The sequence below is a fragment of the Lagopus muta genome, chromosome 6 (genome assembly GCF_023343835.1).
Source record: "Lagopus muta isolate bLagMut1 chromosome 6, bLagMut1 primary, whole genome shotgun sequence".
Classification (NCBI taxonomy): domain Eukaryota; kingdom Metazoa; phylum Chordata; class Aves; order Galliformes; family Phasianidae; genus Lagopus; species Lagopus muta.
Window position 1 is genome coordinate 27,965,111 of NC_064438.1, and position 16,426 is coordinate 27,981,536.

The window sequence follows — 16,426 nt, forward strand, 5'->3', positions numbered from 1 at the left end:
CGGCGGGGGAAGGGGCGGCGGGGAAGGAGCGGCGCGGCGGCAGCATGAAGAGGCGCGGCCGGGGGGGCAGCATGCGCTCCGTGGTGGGGTTCCTGTCCCAGCGGGGCTTGGAGGGGGACCCCCTGCTCACCCACGACTTCCAGCGGCGACGCCTGCGGGGCTGCAGGAACCTCTACAAGAAGGACCTCCTGGGCCACTTCGGCTGTGTCAATGCCATTGAATTCTCCAACAATGGAGGCCAGTGGCTGGTCTCAGGTAAAGCGGGCGCTCCCCGGCCCTCGCCCCCTTCCCACCGCCCCCTCCCCGCGAAGCATCCTCCTCCCCGGCCGCTACCCTCGGCCGAGGGGGGGGGGGGGGGGTGGTCGCGGCGCCCGCAGCCGTGCCCGGAGCCGGCCCAGAACTGTGCATCCCGTGTGGGGACCTAAAATGGTTGACAGCTTTTAAATGCTGCAGTTATAGTTGGGGAGGGGGATGAGGGGGGCAGCCCTGGACAAAGTTTTGACGCGAGTGTTTCCAAGACGCTGGTGGGGGTAGGGGGAAGAGGGGAGACTGAGGGGTGTCCTTTTATTTCCTGGATCCTTTGGGTTTACCCCCTTTTATATATTAACATATATATATATATATATATATTTGGGGAGGGGACATAGAAGTGCTGGGGGAACTGAGTGACGTTGGTCAGTGCTGCCAGGAGTGGGGCCAGCAGTGGTGGCCGACGAGTGCGGGGAGGGGTGCAGTGGGGCGTGGGGACTGGCACCCCGGCACCCCCAACCCTCCACATCTTTTGGGGAAGGAGAGGAGCATTTGTTTGGTTCCCCCTGCCCCCTTCCTCTCGTTCAGGGTGCTGCGGGCAGGGGGATTATTTCGTGGCGATGTTTTCTTTTCGGGGAGGGGGTTAGGGCTGCGCCGCCGCCCGCGGGGCTGGGGGAAGCGGGATGCTGTCAGGTGAGGGCGGCGAGGGCTCGGCATCAGCTGCGGCAACGAGGGGGGAAGGCTGCGGGGCTTCGCACCCCGTTCCCCGCCGGGGAGGGGCTGCGGGGCTCGGCAGCCGCCCGCCCGCCTCCCCCCACCCTGGCAGCGTTCGGCGCAGGTGCTTCTTCCTCCTTCTCCGCCTTCGGGCCCGCGGGGGTGAGGGCGGAAAGCGGGCAACTTCAGGCCGGGGCCTGGCCGGGCGCTGCAGGCCGCGCTCTCCTCGGGCGGCTCGCAGCGATAGGCCGGGGAATCGAGGGCCTATCCCGGCCTCGAGGGGCGGCGACGCTCCCGTGGGGGACCCGGCCTGGACCGGGGCACGGCCCCTCGGGGCCGCCGGCCCGCCTGAGGCCGCCGCCGGCGCGGCGTCCGTTGCAGGCCGCGGAGGAGCCCGTCGCCCTCAGGGAAGGGGGCGGAGGAAGCCCCCCCGCCCCGTGCCCGGGGCCTGCCCGCCCTCCCGCGGCCTAGGCTCGCTGCCTGGCGGGACGACAGGTCGGGGAGTCGCCCGGCTCCTGGGCGCAAGGCCTCGGCAGCTTTGTTGGGAGCGGTCTGTCCCTCTGGGTGACGGCCTCGGGCGGCAGCTCGCCGTACTGCTCAGACTCCCGTGGGTGGGCTGTGAGCAGCGGCAGGGCTGGGCGAGTGGGTAAAGGCACGGCTGGAGGCTGTGCGCTGCCCCGTCTGTATCTGCTGGGCAGGGCAGCATGTGACACACAAAGGTAGCGGGGAAGGCTCCGGGAGTAACATCGGGATTAGTGGAAAGTTAGCGTGGCTGTTATCAGCTAGGATGAAATAAAAGCACCAAAGCGTATCACTGTAGAGTCCATCTGATGTACCAAGACCTTCCTCAATTTGACTTTTTTAATTGAAAAAACTTTGAAGTCTAAGTCCGGTGACTTTTGGAATAAGCATTACTTGGGGAATCTTGTGTCCATGTGTGTTCACAACTTTTAAAGCATGGGTCCGTTTGTCATGTGAATGTATATATGTGTGCTTTTGTGTTGGGAAAGTACTGATTAATCTAAAGCTCTCAGATGTGCTAAATCTGGCATGCTGGTTTATACTGGTCCTTTTCCAGCAGCAGGCTATGCATTTCTTGTTCAAAAGTGCTACGAAGAGCACGTATCTTATTCTTTTTTTATTGTATGTAGTAAGTGATAGAAAAGCCATCAGAGTTTTCAATTCTTGCTTAAGAAAGTCTTGTGAGGCACTTCAAGTCTTGTCATATATCACCGATGCACTTAGCTTTGTTGACATCCATCCTTTAGGTAGAAGCAAGCGAAGTTGAGGGCTGGAAGGGTCTTCAGGAATTAGTTTTGTCCAACTGCCTGAGTCAAAATAGGGGCAGCAAGATAATGGAGGTGGTTTTCCCATCAGGTGGATGTGTAAAGAAGAAGTGATGAAAGGAAGACTTTCAAACCATGTCCGGTTCTTGATTTCTCAACTTCTTTAAAGATTCATATTGTGGACATTTCCCTCAGTATATAGGAGATGGTACCTTTCAAAACTCATAAGATGGCTAAGTAATAAGAAAATATTCTTAAAAAAAAATAAAAGAGGAGGGGGGAGTTAAGCATCTTCTCCTCCCCTCATTCATTTAAGTTACTTGTGTTAGCAGTGAATGTATTTGGGGTAATTAAGAGCAGACTACCTTAAGCCTGACCTTGCAGCGGTGCCCTGAGAAAATGAAAGGTCCTAATTACGGTAACTGCTTTTGATGAAGTTTTGCCTTATCTGTGACCACACGATCTAGAATGCTTTATGTGACATAGCAAAAACAGGCAGGTTCTTTGTTCCTCATTCAAGAATAAAAAGTTAAAAGGCAAAAGACTTATGGATGCTCTTAAATTTTGTGGTTGTAAGTACAGGCTTTGTTGATATTACACTCCAAACACTACTTTTTAGAGTCGCACTTAATTGTGAAATGCTGAGAAATGGCAAAAGCAATGAGAAGGGGTGCTCAGAAGGAAGATGAAGGAGTGGTATAAGCTGCCTCTAATCTGAAGGTTTTGTGGAAGTATTGCTTCAAAAGACTTCCAAATGTAGATAAAGCCTTAGAATAGATGGCATGTGGGTCTGTCCTCCCCCAAAATAGTCAGTGTGCTGAGGTAAGGATGAGATGTTAGATACTCCCATCTGCGCTTGTAGCAGCTAAGAGAGTTAACAGGGATACTGGAGTGTGTGAAAAGGAGGAGTGCAAGCAGTCTTTTCCATTGTTCAGTTTTAAGTAATATGTATATTCCCAACATTGAGGAATCTGTCTCAGCTAATTGACTTGTTAACAGCTTAAACCTCATTGGAGCTGTTTTAATAACGTACAGTGCATTGGTACTGGCTCTACTGATTGCATTTAAATACTAGCCTGCATCCAAATTAGTGCTGTTCTCATCTGTATTGTCTGGAATGCTTTTCTTGAGTATGTGTCCCCACTTTTTCTTTTTTTGAGTATCTCCCAGAAGCAAGTCTGTAAGGCTAATGATTACTGTTTCAGTAAACATTTCAAGCTGCTTAAACAGGGTTTACATTACAGATAGTTTTCCTGTTAGGATTTTGGAGTGAACTTCAGTGTAGACAAGTTTCAGCTAGCCTTTTGGAAGCATGTTTAGGAGTTCTTGGTATCCTAACCTCATTAAATCTTGTATTAGTGATTTCACATTTAATAGTAACTAATTTTGTTTCTAACTGTGGTTTTGAATAGCACTGTATTTGTTGTTTTGTTTGCAAAATTCCTATGTTCTGGATGCATTTGGCCATTTTGGGCACTATAAAAAAAGTTGAGGTCAGCAAATTAGATAGGATCTTTCAGCCTATAGGCTTTTGCTCTGCCTGCGTGGAACTTGTCTCACTTCAGAGAAGGAGAGAAAAAGAAAGGCTGATGTTCTGGGGCAGGAGTGCTGTAAGGGACAGGCATAAGGAAATGAATTTAAGAGAAATGAAAAGAGGAAGTGGATACTTAGGAGACAATGTAACAAGTAGAAAAGACCTATTTGTAGAATGACACAAGGGAAAAAGAAAGCTCTGCATAAAAGAAATGTGTAGCTGGGACTGAAATTGTTAAAACTAGCTGCTGGATGGAGTTGAAAGATTTAACTGGACACAGTGTCTCATTGCAACTTTTTATGTACTAGGTGGTGGTATTATTTTTTATTTTTTATTTTTTTTGCTAACAGTTTGAGAAACACGACTGTCAGTGCATGGAAATTAAATTCACTATGCAACGATAAGCAGCTGATTTCTTCCCTCAGATATGCCAAGCATCTCCTTTGCAATTTAACTTAAAAAAGTCTTTATTTAGTTTGTCTAATAAGCTTGCTTTCCCTCATCCTCAAGTTTGGTGGATGAGTCTTCCTATTTGTTTATCTGACAGTCATTTTTCATGTGTGCTATCTCTTAGAAACATAAGTATCTTTATCAGAACCTCCTCCCCCTTCCCCCCGCCCAAAGTGTACTTTCAAGATAACCCTCTGGAAATGCTGTAATCTGAGGCTCATTTAATCCATGCATGTGTTCTTTTTCTCCCTCTCTCCACCTTTTCCTCCCCCCTCGCCTTCCCAGATAATGTAGAAGTTAATAGCTTCTCCATGATCGTAAATTTGTAGGTTGTAAGCAAGTGCTGGTAGTTCATCTGTCATTTGGTTGCCAGGTGAATCCTAAAGAATATGAGCCCAGCACAGCAGACACAAAGATAGTGGAATATTCTGAGTTAAGGAAGTTGTGTATCAAGTATGTTTTAATTAGTTATTCCTGATCTTAGCCTTTTTTATATAGAGTTCTGAGTGAGGAGTCATCTTAGATCCAGTTTCTACATATTATTATCATTAATGTCTGAAAAATTAAAAAAGAATTAAAGGTTGTACCTGGAAAGGTGGCAATAATTTCAGAGGATAAGAATTGGATTCAAAATTAAAATATTACCTGGAAAAAATGGCATGCAGTTTGATAGGAACCAGTGCAGAATATTTCAAAATGGTCGACTCTATAACTGCACCATGGAAACTTGGCAGTAGTCATACAGAAGAGAATCCAAATGTGATGGTAGACCGCAGCATAACTAATGCTAGATATGATAAAGCAAGGGAAGTAATGGATCTGCACTGTTAGGCCCTAATGGGGCTTCAGTGCTCCATTTTGGGCACTGAATTTTGGGAAAGATGTGGCCTAATTTGAGAATGTTCATAGGAGAGTGAGAAGGTTATGAATAGTGATCAGAGGTATAAGAAAATGGAAGTCTGAAAGGAGGATTTTGTTCAGTCTTGCCTTATCTATCAGCACTCCTTGTTGACTGTTGAGGTCCCAGAAGACTGGAGGCTTGCCAATATCACTCCCATCTACAAGAAAGGTTGTAAGGAGGACCCAGGGAACTACAGACCTGTGAGCCTGACGTCGGTGCCAGGGTAGGTTATGGAGCGGATTGTCTTGAAGGAGATCACGTGGCATGTGTGAGACAACCAGGGGATCAGGCCTAGCCAGCATAGGTTCACAAAGGGCAAGTCCTGCTTGACCAACCTGATCTCCTTCTGTGATCTACTGACCCGTCTGCTAGGTGAGGGAAAGGCTGCTGATGTGGTCTACCTGGACTTCAGCAAAGCCTTTGACGCTGTCTCCCACAGCATTCTCCTGCAGAAGCTGGCAGCCCGAGGCTTGGATGGGTACACTCTTGGCTGGATAAGGAACTGGCTGGAAGGCCAGGCCCAGAGAGTGGTAGTGAATGGAGTCAAATCCAGCTGGCGACCAGTCGTGAGTGGTGTTCCGCAGGGGTCAGTGCTGGGGCCTGTCCTCTTCAATATCTTTATTGACGACCTGGATGAGAGCATTGAGTGCACCCTCAGATGTTGGTGTCAGATGACACCAAGTTGGCTGGAAGTGTCATTCTGCCTGGGGGTAACGAGGCCCTACAGAGGGATCTGGACAGGCTGGATAGCTGGGCTGAAGTCAATGGGGTGAGGTTCAACAAGGCTGAATGCCAGGTCCTGCACTTTGGCCATAACCCCAGGCAGTGCTACAGGACTGGGGCGGAGTGGCTGGAAGACTGCGTGGAGGAAATGGACCTGGGGGTATTGATTGATACCCAGCTGAACATGAGCCAGCAGTGTGCCTGGGTGGCCAAGAAGGCCAATGGCATCCTGGCCTGCATTAGAAATAGTGTTTCCAGCACAAACAGAGAAGTGATTGTCCCTCTGTACTCAGCTCTGGTGAGGCCGCACCTCGAGTACTGTGTCCAGTTTTGGGCCCCTCACTGCAAGAAAGACATTGAGGCCCTGGAGCGGGTTCGAAGAGGGGTGACAAAGCTGGTGAGGGGTCTGGAGCACAGGGTTATGAGGAGCGGTTGAAGGAGCTGGGATTGTTCAGTCTGGAGAAGAGGAGGCTCAGGGGAGACCTTATTGCTCTCCATAGCTACCTGAAGGGAGCTTGTAGTGAGATGGGGATTGGCCTCTTCTCTTGTGTAACTGGTGACAGGGCCAGAGGGAATGGCTTCAAGCTGCGCCAGGGGGGATTTAGGCTGGATGTTAGGAAATACTACTTTTCTGAAAGGGTGGTCAGGCACTGGAATGGGCTGCCCAGGGAGGCAGTGGAGTCGCTAACTCTGGAGGTGTTCAAGGAACTTTTGGATTTTGTGTTGAGAGACATGGTTTAGTGAGAACTATTGGTGAAAGGTGGATGGTTGGATTGGATGACCTTGTAGGTCTTTTCCAACCTTCGTGTTTCTGTGATTCTGTGAAAGGAAAGCTGGCTAGAAAGAGAAGTCTTAAAACATATAAAAGTGCTTTAATTGTTGTTGCATAAAGTTGTAAACTTCTCTCTCTCTCCACTGGGAATAAGACAAAAACTCTGTCATGAGTTATAGCAAGGAAGAATTTAGGGTGTGGTTTGATCTTAATCTGCTGTAACTCATGTCTACATCCAACAGGGGTAGCCTTTTTTCCCCTCTCCTCTTCATCCTGTAGTTCATTTGCTTTTTTTTTTTTTTTTTTTTTTCTCTCTCTCCTCTCACTTGTTGTAATGTGGCACTTGTATGGGTTAAAGTCATAAACAAGTTTGACTGAAGTATCTGGATGGGGGAGGAATAGAGAGAGGGTGTTTGTCTGAAGTTTGGTTTTCCATCAGGTCAACCTGAAGGTATTTACTTGCTGGCTACATCGCTGCTGTTTTTGAGGGAGAGAAAACAGCAGGGCACACATGGCAAGGGGGAGTGGGATTATGTGTCACGTCAAACTGTACCCTTGGGCTAGCTATTAGGATAATCTGCCTTATGGCAAGGATAATGAAGCACTGAAATAGGCGGCCTAAGGAGGGTGGTGAAGTCTACCTCAGTGGAGTTGGTTGTGTTTTGTTTTTTTTTTTAAGAGTATTTGCATCTACTGGGAGTAATTCAGGCAGTCTGCCATTTTGCCTGTGATTGTCTTCTTGAAATACCTTCTATACTTTCTGTCACTCTTGCAGCTTCCTGAGCAGATACAAGCAATAAGCATAATCTTATGTTCCTATTCAGAACTGTTGCACACTTGCCATGTGGGTTCTTCAGTGACTGGGCCTGAAGAGGCATACAGGAGAAAAAACTGTAATGTCTTAAGCTTTGTCTGCAACTGATAAGGTTAATGCACTTAAACTGCAGTTTAAGTTCTTAGTGGTTTGATTTTTTTTTTTTTAATTTTATTTTTTATTTTTATTTTTTTAGTGCTTATCTCTACATGTGAGAGTTCAAGAGTGTTCCATAAGCTATGCAGGTCCTGTTAAGACTAGATTGGCTTTCAGCAAGGGTATGCACTGGCCTCCTTCAAACTTTTGAGGAGAACTACTAAATCAGTTCAGGTAGACTACTATGGGAGTAGAATTCTCTTCCAGAGTTAACTGTGTGTGAATTTACAGATTGCCTGTTCTGAAAGTAGCCAGTTCAGGGAATGTTTTAGGGAAGAACTAGCCCAAAAGTGGGGCAAAATTGGAATGCTTTGATTTTGAGACTGTGAAGGTAGTGAAATGTTTGTTCTTAGATATGTGCCATGCTAAGTCATTTAGGATCAGTTTGGTTATTTAAAGTAGGCACGTTGTGTCTATGCTACTTAAAAACATTGTTTTTGTTTTGTTTTGTTTTGTTTTGGAGTGCTGTTCTTACTTTTATTCTCCCAAACTCTTGGGAGGGCACCATGGGAAACCATTCTGAAGTGGGCGCACAGTAAAAGGGTTTTTAATTATTCCCTGAGGTCCTCTTTGGGTCGACAGGAGCCAGAAAATTGTCAAGGGTGAACACAGTGTTTACTTATTTGGAAGTCTATTTCAGGATATCTGTCCGAAGATTTTAAATGAAAGCTTTATTTTTAGCTATGTTGTGCGTCCTCTGTCCTGCCTGTGTCTCATCAAGACAGCAAACACTAAACATTAACAAAATATTCCAGTGATTCGGGGTAGGAGAAGAAATGTGTATTTGTTCTTCATTCATGTATTCTTGTTATTTATTTATTTTTAAAATAATAATTGGAATACTCCTCTACATTCAAAGTGATGTGGAAAGGTGATAAATTTTTTAGCCTTGCTGACCACAAGTATTTCTTTGGCCAGAGTTCTCTTCCTGCCTGACTTCCATTTCACATGTAGGAGCAGGTATGACCTATAATGAACACAGAAGCACTTGGCTAATTAAGTCTTTTAAAATATGATTCCTTTCTGAGAAGTGGCTGTGGCGGGACATTCTCATCTGGGTCACACAAACGTACACTTTTTTTTCCACTGAAAAAACACTGTTCACTGAACAGGAGTATTGAAGCAAGAAGAAAGTGGATCTTTCCCCTCTTTGTGGATGTCAAATTTACTTTCTGACACTTTCATAGTTACATTGTCAACTTTCACAGTTTGAATTATTGGGATTTCAATGAGCAACTACATGGCCCAGTAGGAGAGAGCCTCCAATATGCTATTAACTGTTTGGTTTATGAGTGCTAAAGGATCAAGAAACCTATAAAATGGTCTTCTATTTGTATCCACACCTGCAAATACTTGCAACTTTTTGTCATTAGCAAACTTCTGAACTTTGTTCAAACATTACTGATGGTATCATAACGTAAGAAAGCAGTACCAGAAAGTGATTGCCACTGCCGTTCTAAACTTGTTGGTAGGCTGCATTTGAATTCTGTGTAGTTAAATATATTTAAGTAATATTTAATATTGAAAATCAGTGTTGGTATTTTTTAGGAATCTCTTGCATCTTTGCTTGACTTTCTTAGCAGAATTCTGAAATACTTTCTTTGAAACTTTCTAAAAGGTAGTTTTCAGGTCATGTGACATCAGGAGCACAAAAATTGCAAAGTCATGGATAAGTGGGACTTAATTTCTGGAAAATCCCTAGAAGAGCCTGGTGCTAAGGTGCTTTCCAGAGATCCCATATGTCTAGTTGTTTTTTTTTTGTTTTTTTTTTTTTTTTTTTAATGTAGTAACATTAGTAAACCTGTTGCTATTGGTATATGCTTACTATCATGTAGTTATACACAGTTAATCTCATTTGGAGAGTGTTGCAGAGTCATCACGACTTTGCACAGTAGTTCCAGTGCTTTTGGAAAGCGTTGAGCATTGCATCTTGCCCAGTTGGTGTGTGTGCACAATAAGTCCACTGTGAATTGAAATTATCTTAATCTCTATTCACTGACCAGTGGTACAGAGCAAATGCTATAGGCGTGAATTTTCGTGTAGTTCTCAGGCTTGTAACTTATGTTCCATAATGCATGTGTACTTTGTGTCAGATGAATCATAGTTCCTTTCTACAGAGCCATCTCCTTCGATGTCCTAACATTTTCTTTGCTGTCTCCTTGCATACCTGTCCTTGTATGCTTCCTTCCTTCCCTTCCTCGTTTTCTAACAGATTTTTGTTTCTGGTGGAACTGGCTTGCAATCAGAAGTATTTCTGGAATAGCTGAACTGGAGGCAGAAGGCAGTGCATTTCCAACTCAGTTAACATTAGCATTTTGTTAAGCTTTTTTGTCTGAGTATGAGGGGAATAAAACTGAGTCATGAAACTCATGTGCAAGATGATGTGTAAGTGGAGAAGGGGCAGAATTGCATGAGTGTGAAGAGCATTCCAGCTCCTAAGCTGTGGAACATGTGTCACTAAAAGGGCAAGCATAATTCTCAGACCCCTGTAATAGTGAGGCCCTTTGCCTGGTCGAAATCTAGGTGTTTGGGAGCAGAGATTTATTAGGGACAGTTGTTTCTTATCTGGAACTGTAGGCAACAAGCATTGAAAATAAGAGTTATTTTTTTTTAAAGTTATGATAACTTTGATCAAGGCCAAAGACTTTTCTGTGCAGGCTGCATTTTCTCCCTCCTATTGTTCTGTATACTTGTTGAAAAGCACAGCAATCATTGTTCTCACTGGTGATCTTCATTTAATTTTTTTTGTTTATATGTGGACTAGGTAGGTAGCAAAAGTAAATAAGAGTTTGCTGCTGAAGTTCCTAAGTTGTTGTGCTATTGGGTAGGAGGATAAGTAGATTTAAAGTAGGGGTTTAGCAAATTGCCTTGCTATGGTAACAATAAAACTGTTATTATGTTTTGCTGTGAAATGTCTTGAAAGACAATAGATTCAGTCCAATAGAAGCAGCAGCCTTAAATGTTGCTTATGTTATTTGTCAGATGGTGATAACGTTAAGACCTGGTTGTTGGCAGCTTCTGGAAGTGACCCCTTTGAGTGTGACAGTCTCTCCTTTATTTTAGTGTGACTGAAGTGACCAAGTATTTCACCAGTCATCAGTTCTGTGCCTTCTTCTTATTAGCTCATCTGCAACCACTCGAGTACAAGTACAGCTTTCTTTCCTGTTTCTAGACAGAAAGGAACCTAAGCTTATATCAATTTAAATTACCATAAATTATGAGTTTTTCTGGAGACTTCACTTTTGACTCTTGTTCTCGTTAGTTATCAAACTAATTACAAATCTTTTTATGATGTATTACTTGTTTGCATTCTAAAGTACCAAATCAGGGAGAAGAACACACACAGTATTAATTTCATGGAGAATGGATAAATGTAACATGCAGCTGTACTGTCTATCAAAGTGATTGTCATAAAATCTCTTAGGAGACTCAAAGGCTGAAAGACTGTTAACTTAAGGGATATTTGATGTAACTCAGTTGCATGGAAAAAGATCCCAATAAAATAAAATGGTGTGAAATTTTAAAGAAACCTGAGTAATGGCAGTGAAGAGCTCTATTTATGCATTTGCCTCTTTGTGGAGTAAAACAGAACAATTTTGGTTTCCTTTTGTCTCTGTTTTGTGACTTTTTTCCTTTGGGGTGGGAACTCAAAAGGCACTGAGGTTATGCTTTCAATTGTGAAAAAAGCAGTAAAATGTTTCAAGTGAATCAAGCAAGTTTCTAGTGGTGCTTTAACTCGTGATGCCTTTCTTTCATTTGTTATTAAAAGGAAGATAAAAATATTTTGAGTCAAAGTTTAAGTATCTTTATTTGAATTTTACAAGGCATCCAAAACTGATGTTTAGCACTATTGAATACAATACAATCTTCATTTTGTTTTACTTCCAAATAAGCCGTTCCTTAATGCAATTAAAGCACAAACATTATCTAATGCTTATTTTGTTTCTGTTTACCAGATAGAGAGGGAGGTGCTTCAGTGTATTTCTGTGTGAAGTTCTGAACTGAGATCTCATTTTTTACAGTGAGGGCGGTGAGGTACTGGCACAGGTTGCCCAGAGAGGTGGTGCATGCCCTGTCCCTGGAGACATTCAGGGCCAGGCTGGACCAGGCTCTGAGCCCCCTGATCTGGCTGTAGGCATCCATGTTCATTGCAGGGGAGTTGAACTAGATGGGCTTTAAAGGTCCCTTCCAACTCTAAGGATTCTATGATTTAACTGCAAATAGGCAAACTATTAGAAAAAGCATAGAAAGGTAAGAAGCAAGAGACATTTGAACTTATTTGGCTGTCCTCTTTATCAGGAGTTCACCTCAGAAATATCTGCCTTATACTTCCAGATCTGTAATGGTTGACATGACTTGACACACTTAAGATTCCTGAATGCTTTAAGAAATTTGTTTTATGGCCCTGTGTCAGTCCCATTACTAATCTATGTGGTGGGGACTTTTAAAAACTGTTAGTGGAAATATAGTTGTTGGTTAGAGAGGGGGAAAAAAGACTCCTGTTTCATGAATAGCTTAGGCAATGCTGACAATAAGAAGTTGGTATGGAAGCATTCTGCCAACATGCATATGTTAGTTTAGCATGTAACTTATCTACAGCTTTCTGCAGAATTTTACATGCCAGTAAAATCCCAGGTCTCCAGGTTGCTATAGCTTGTCAGTATATATTGGCAGAATATCAACTTTTTATTCCAGGCTTCCTGCTGATTTCTCTGCTATTGTTAATATTAATTGAATACCCAGCTTCATGGTGTCTTTATATAAACTCTTATGTATCCAAATCATTACAAGGTGTGATCATTTCTTTTAATGCTGATTAGGGTTTCTTCCATGAGTAACTGCAAAATTAAATAACTTGCCTATCACAAATTTACATGTGTCTCAAACAGTAATGTTTCCTTCCTCTCCTCTAGGAGGCGATGACCGCCGGGTCTTACTTTGGCATATGGAAGAAGCCATCCACTCAAGAGTCAAACCAGTTCAGCTGAAAGGGGAGCATCACTCCAATATCTTCTGCCTAGCTTTCAACAGTGGCAATACAAAAGTGTTCTCTGGAGGTAAGAAGGAGCACCCTGATTTCACCAGAGTCTGCACTGTGGATACCTTAGTAGGATAACCTCAGTAGGAGCCGAAAGTGAGATCCTGCCCCCGTAGGAAAGGCCTTTTCCATAATCCCCTAGAATTCTGGAAGCTGGCGTTAATCATCAGGTCAAGGTTCTTCGGGCACAGGGAAGTCTTTAGCACAGCATTCTCAACTTTATCGTGTTTGTTTTTCTTTTCTTTCCCCAAATCCTGTTGTAAGGGCATTGTGTCACAAACTGTCATGAGAATCTTGGGTCCTGTCTTACACATACTTGTGCTGCAGGTTGTGAAACATCATCTTTGTCACTCCTTAACTGTGCTCAGAGCAGATCTTTCATACTGTCTGACACTCCAGATTGACCCTTAAAACAACTCTGCTGCTACTGATTATAATGTACCCTCAGCTGGCTGTTGCCATCTGTTGGCGGGTCACTTTTTCTCAGATCTCATTTCAGTCCCTAGTGGGTAAGAGTCTGTCCTTGAGATTTGCTGGAATGTTAGAGTCTAAGTGACCTCTATATATTCATATTTTTTGAACGTAAGTTCAGATTTAACAGGAATTTTAATTCAGTCATTAAGGAAAGTGGATGTGTACTTGTTCTAGGGTATTAGTCTGAGAGTAACCCTGCAGAGAAGGACCTGGGGGTCCTCCTGAATGAAAAATTTAACACGAGCCAGCAGTGTGAACTTGCAGCTTGGAAAACAAATGCTATCCTGAGCTCCATCAGAAGAGGGGTGGCCAGCAGGGACAGGGAGGTGGTTGTCCCTCTCTACTCTGCCCTTGTGAGGCCCCATCTGGAGTACTGTGTCCACATCTGGAGCCCCCAGTACAAGAAAGACAGGGAGCTGTTGGAGAGGGTCTGGAGGAGAGCCACAAAGATGATCGGGGGGCTGGAGCACCTCCCTTACAAAGACAGGCTGAGGGAGCTGGGCTTGTTCAGCCTGGAGAAAAGAAGGCTGTGGGGTGACCTCATTGCAGCCTTTCAGTATCTAAAGGGAGCCTACAAACAGGAGGGGAATCAACTCTCTGAAAGGGTAGATAACAGCAGGACAAGAGGAAATGGTTTGAAGTTAGGTTGGATGTCAGGGGGAAATTCTTTACAGAGAGAGTGGTGAGGTGCTGGAACAGGCTGCCCAGAGAGGTTCTGGATGCCCTGTCCTTGGAGGTGTTCAAGGCCAGGTAGAATGGGGCCCTGGGCAACCTGGTCTAGTATTAAATGGGGAGATTGGTGGCCCTGCCTGTGGAGGGAGGTTGGAGATTCATGATCCTTGAGGTCTCTTCCAACCCGGGCCATCCTGTGATTCTGTGATAATCCCTAGAATTTAGGTTCATTTAACTCTCATTGCTTGGTTGTTTTTTGTTTTGTTTGTTTTGTTTTGTTTTGTTTGTACTGGAGTAGGAAGAAGAGTTGAAATGAGAGGAAAAGAAGATTTAAGTACTTAAGGCTGTCAAAATGCAGTTGACATCCTTTTCTGTTGTACTTCACTTGTACATGATTATATGAAGGAATAGAGACTTTTATCTTCTATCAATATCTGTTAAATGTACAGTTAGACTTATTTTCGGATATTATCAGACCAGAGCATTTCTCTGCCTCTGTTAGCAAGATTTTTGAACTGAATATTAATTAAATAATTAAATTGGTTTTCAGGATATGTAAATGGTGGAAACTTCCTCTCCTGTAATGATGTGTTAAAACCATAGTGCCCCTTTAGAGGGGAAAAGGGTGAGAAGAAGAGGACATTAAAGCTTGAGATAGTGTCAAATTTCAGAGGTGAAATGGTTCAGATATATTGAAAGTTGAAGTAGAGAGGACCCCAATAATGTTGAATACTGATATGTCTTCTGATTCTTGAGACTGCTGCTTATTGTGAGAAACAGCAGTCAGCGCCATCCTCGAATGAGTTTTTGTTTGAGGCCTGCAGTTATTCCAATGAAATATTGCTAGAGGCTGTTTTATTTTAGTTTGAATTTAGGCAAACGAAATATTATGTGAATATTCAGGAGATTGGCTGGCAGATGAACTGTGATAAATCTTACTGGAGCAACTGTGGTGGTACTTTTCCATTTCTAAGTCAACCCTCTCTCCACTGGTGCAAGCTGTCAGATACCATTACCACAGTGGTTAACACCTGTAGTTATAGATTTATATAATCGATTATAGTATATTATTGCTAAGATGTCAAATTAGATGAGCTGTGACAGCTGAGGCACAGACAAACTGGCTGTTCTTATCTCTTTCTGCTTCTCCACATACACATGCTCCACCTCTGCCAGAAATTATTTCCATTGGAGGAGTCAGGAACTCTTTCAGCTGCTCCATCAAAATTCACAGAGATCATCTGCCAGGGCTGCAAGTCTGACTCTTGGATCCTCTGTGAAGAGTTGCTTTGCATGGCCTACATGTACCATCTGTTATCTCTCTGTCAGTAAAATGGGGCTAACTATATTTATTCACTCAAAAATGTTGATTTTTTTTTTTTTTTTAAAGGCCTGAAAGAAGTGCAGGTCCTAAAATCTGTTGATTCCCCCCTCTTCTATAAGTTGCTGAAGTTGGAGTTGGAATATAACTTCCATGATTTGACTACTACTACTACAAAAAAAAATTAAAATTAAAATATAGAAACTGGCATGAAGGGCACATAACTTTATTTGTTATGTAAATAATATTGCCAACAACTAATAGCTTAGAATCTGAGGAATTTTCAGTCAAAAAAGCCCTTGACAATGAAGGAGAAAAGATTTTCTACTTCAGGATAAATTGAATTCCATTCAAGGAATTTCAAGCATCCTTCCTTTGAAGGAGCGGCTGTGTAGCAGGCACCATATTAAGAAGCTTCAAAAATGGGCGTCAGGAACTGAGTGGATACTAGTTGCATGTGATCTCAAGAGAAAAAGACACCGAGGAAATTCCTGTCTCTTCTTGATCCATGAGCATTGGGAGCAGTGAAACTTCTTCCACAAGAAGTGGAAGATCTCCTCTTATTAAACTACTTGGGATTTTATTTTATTTTATTTTATTTTTATTTTTATTTTTAGTCCTAGGTATATGCAAAATTGAAATTACAGGGAAATAAATTTTTCTCTGCAGGCCTATTCTGACAGCTTAGGACACCTTAACTGTGCTCCTCTGTATGTAGTCTGCTCTATTTCATACTCATAAGTATAACTGGAAGGAATGGCAGATACTTTCTGTCTTTTCAATCATTTTAGCTACTGTTATCAAAAGCAGAGATGATATATAATAAAGTTGCATATAAAAGTAAAAGGGAATCTTCTTAACTGGAGAAACTAGCCTATGTTTTTAATTGATGAAATACATAAACATTAGTGTAGTTTTACTAGGTATAAATTTTGCCTATAACATATAATGAACAGTTTCTGTTGCAATTAATGGTTAAAGGACACTTACCCATAAGTGACTCATTTTTTTTTTTTTTTATACCATAGAAAAGATGAGCTACTGCAGTAATCCACAGCTGTTACAGTTTAATCAGGGCTTGTATAGAGAGTAAGTAGGTATAGAGAAGTCTGATGCCTCATTAGTCAGAGAGAAACTTTCTTGTATTTATTCTATTGGGGCAAATGAATTGAAAGATATATGGGATGAATGGAAATTGTGTCATATGAACACTTAAAAATCATAATTGATAAAGTCTTGCACCTGAACTTCTGGCTTTAATATACACTGGAAAAGCTTCACAGCTTGATATCACAACTACAAAGACGTACTAAGCATAAAGA

At 43.0% G+C, this 16,426-nt stretch overlaps 1 protein-coding gene across 2 annotated transcripts in view; it reads left to right on the forward strand.

Moving 5' to 3' along the window:
- The first annotated feature begins 11 nt into the window (after window positions 1-11).
- DCAF5 (DDB1 and CUL4 associated factor 5) overlaps window positions 12-16,426 on the forward strand; it is a 67,462-nt gene continuing 51,047 nt past the window's right edge. Inside the window, exons 1-2 of one of the 2 annotated variants that reach the window (XM_048948176.1) lie at window positions 12-255; window positions 12,513-12,656. In XM_048948176.1, coding sequence (XP_048804133.1) covers window positions 45-255; window positions 12,513-12,656 — 355 coding nt within the window. In that variant the 5' untranslated portion in view covers window positions 12-44. Of the gene's footprint in view, window positions 256-967; window positions 1,088-12,512; window positions 12,657-16,426 lie in introns of those variants that run through there. The other variant, XM_048948177.1, reaches the window with a different exon arrangement.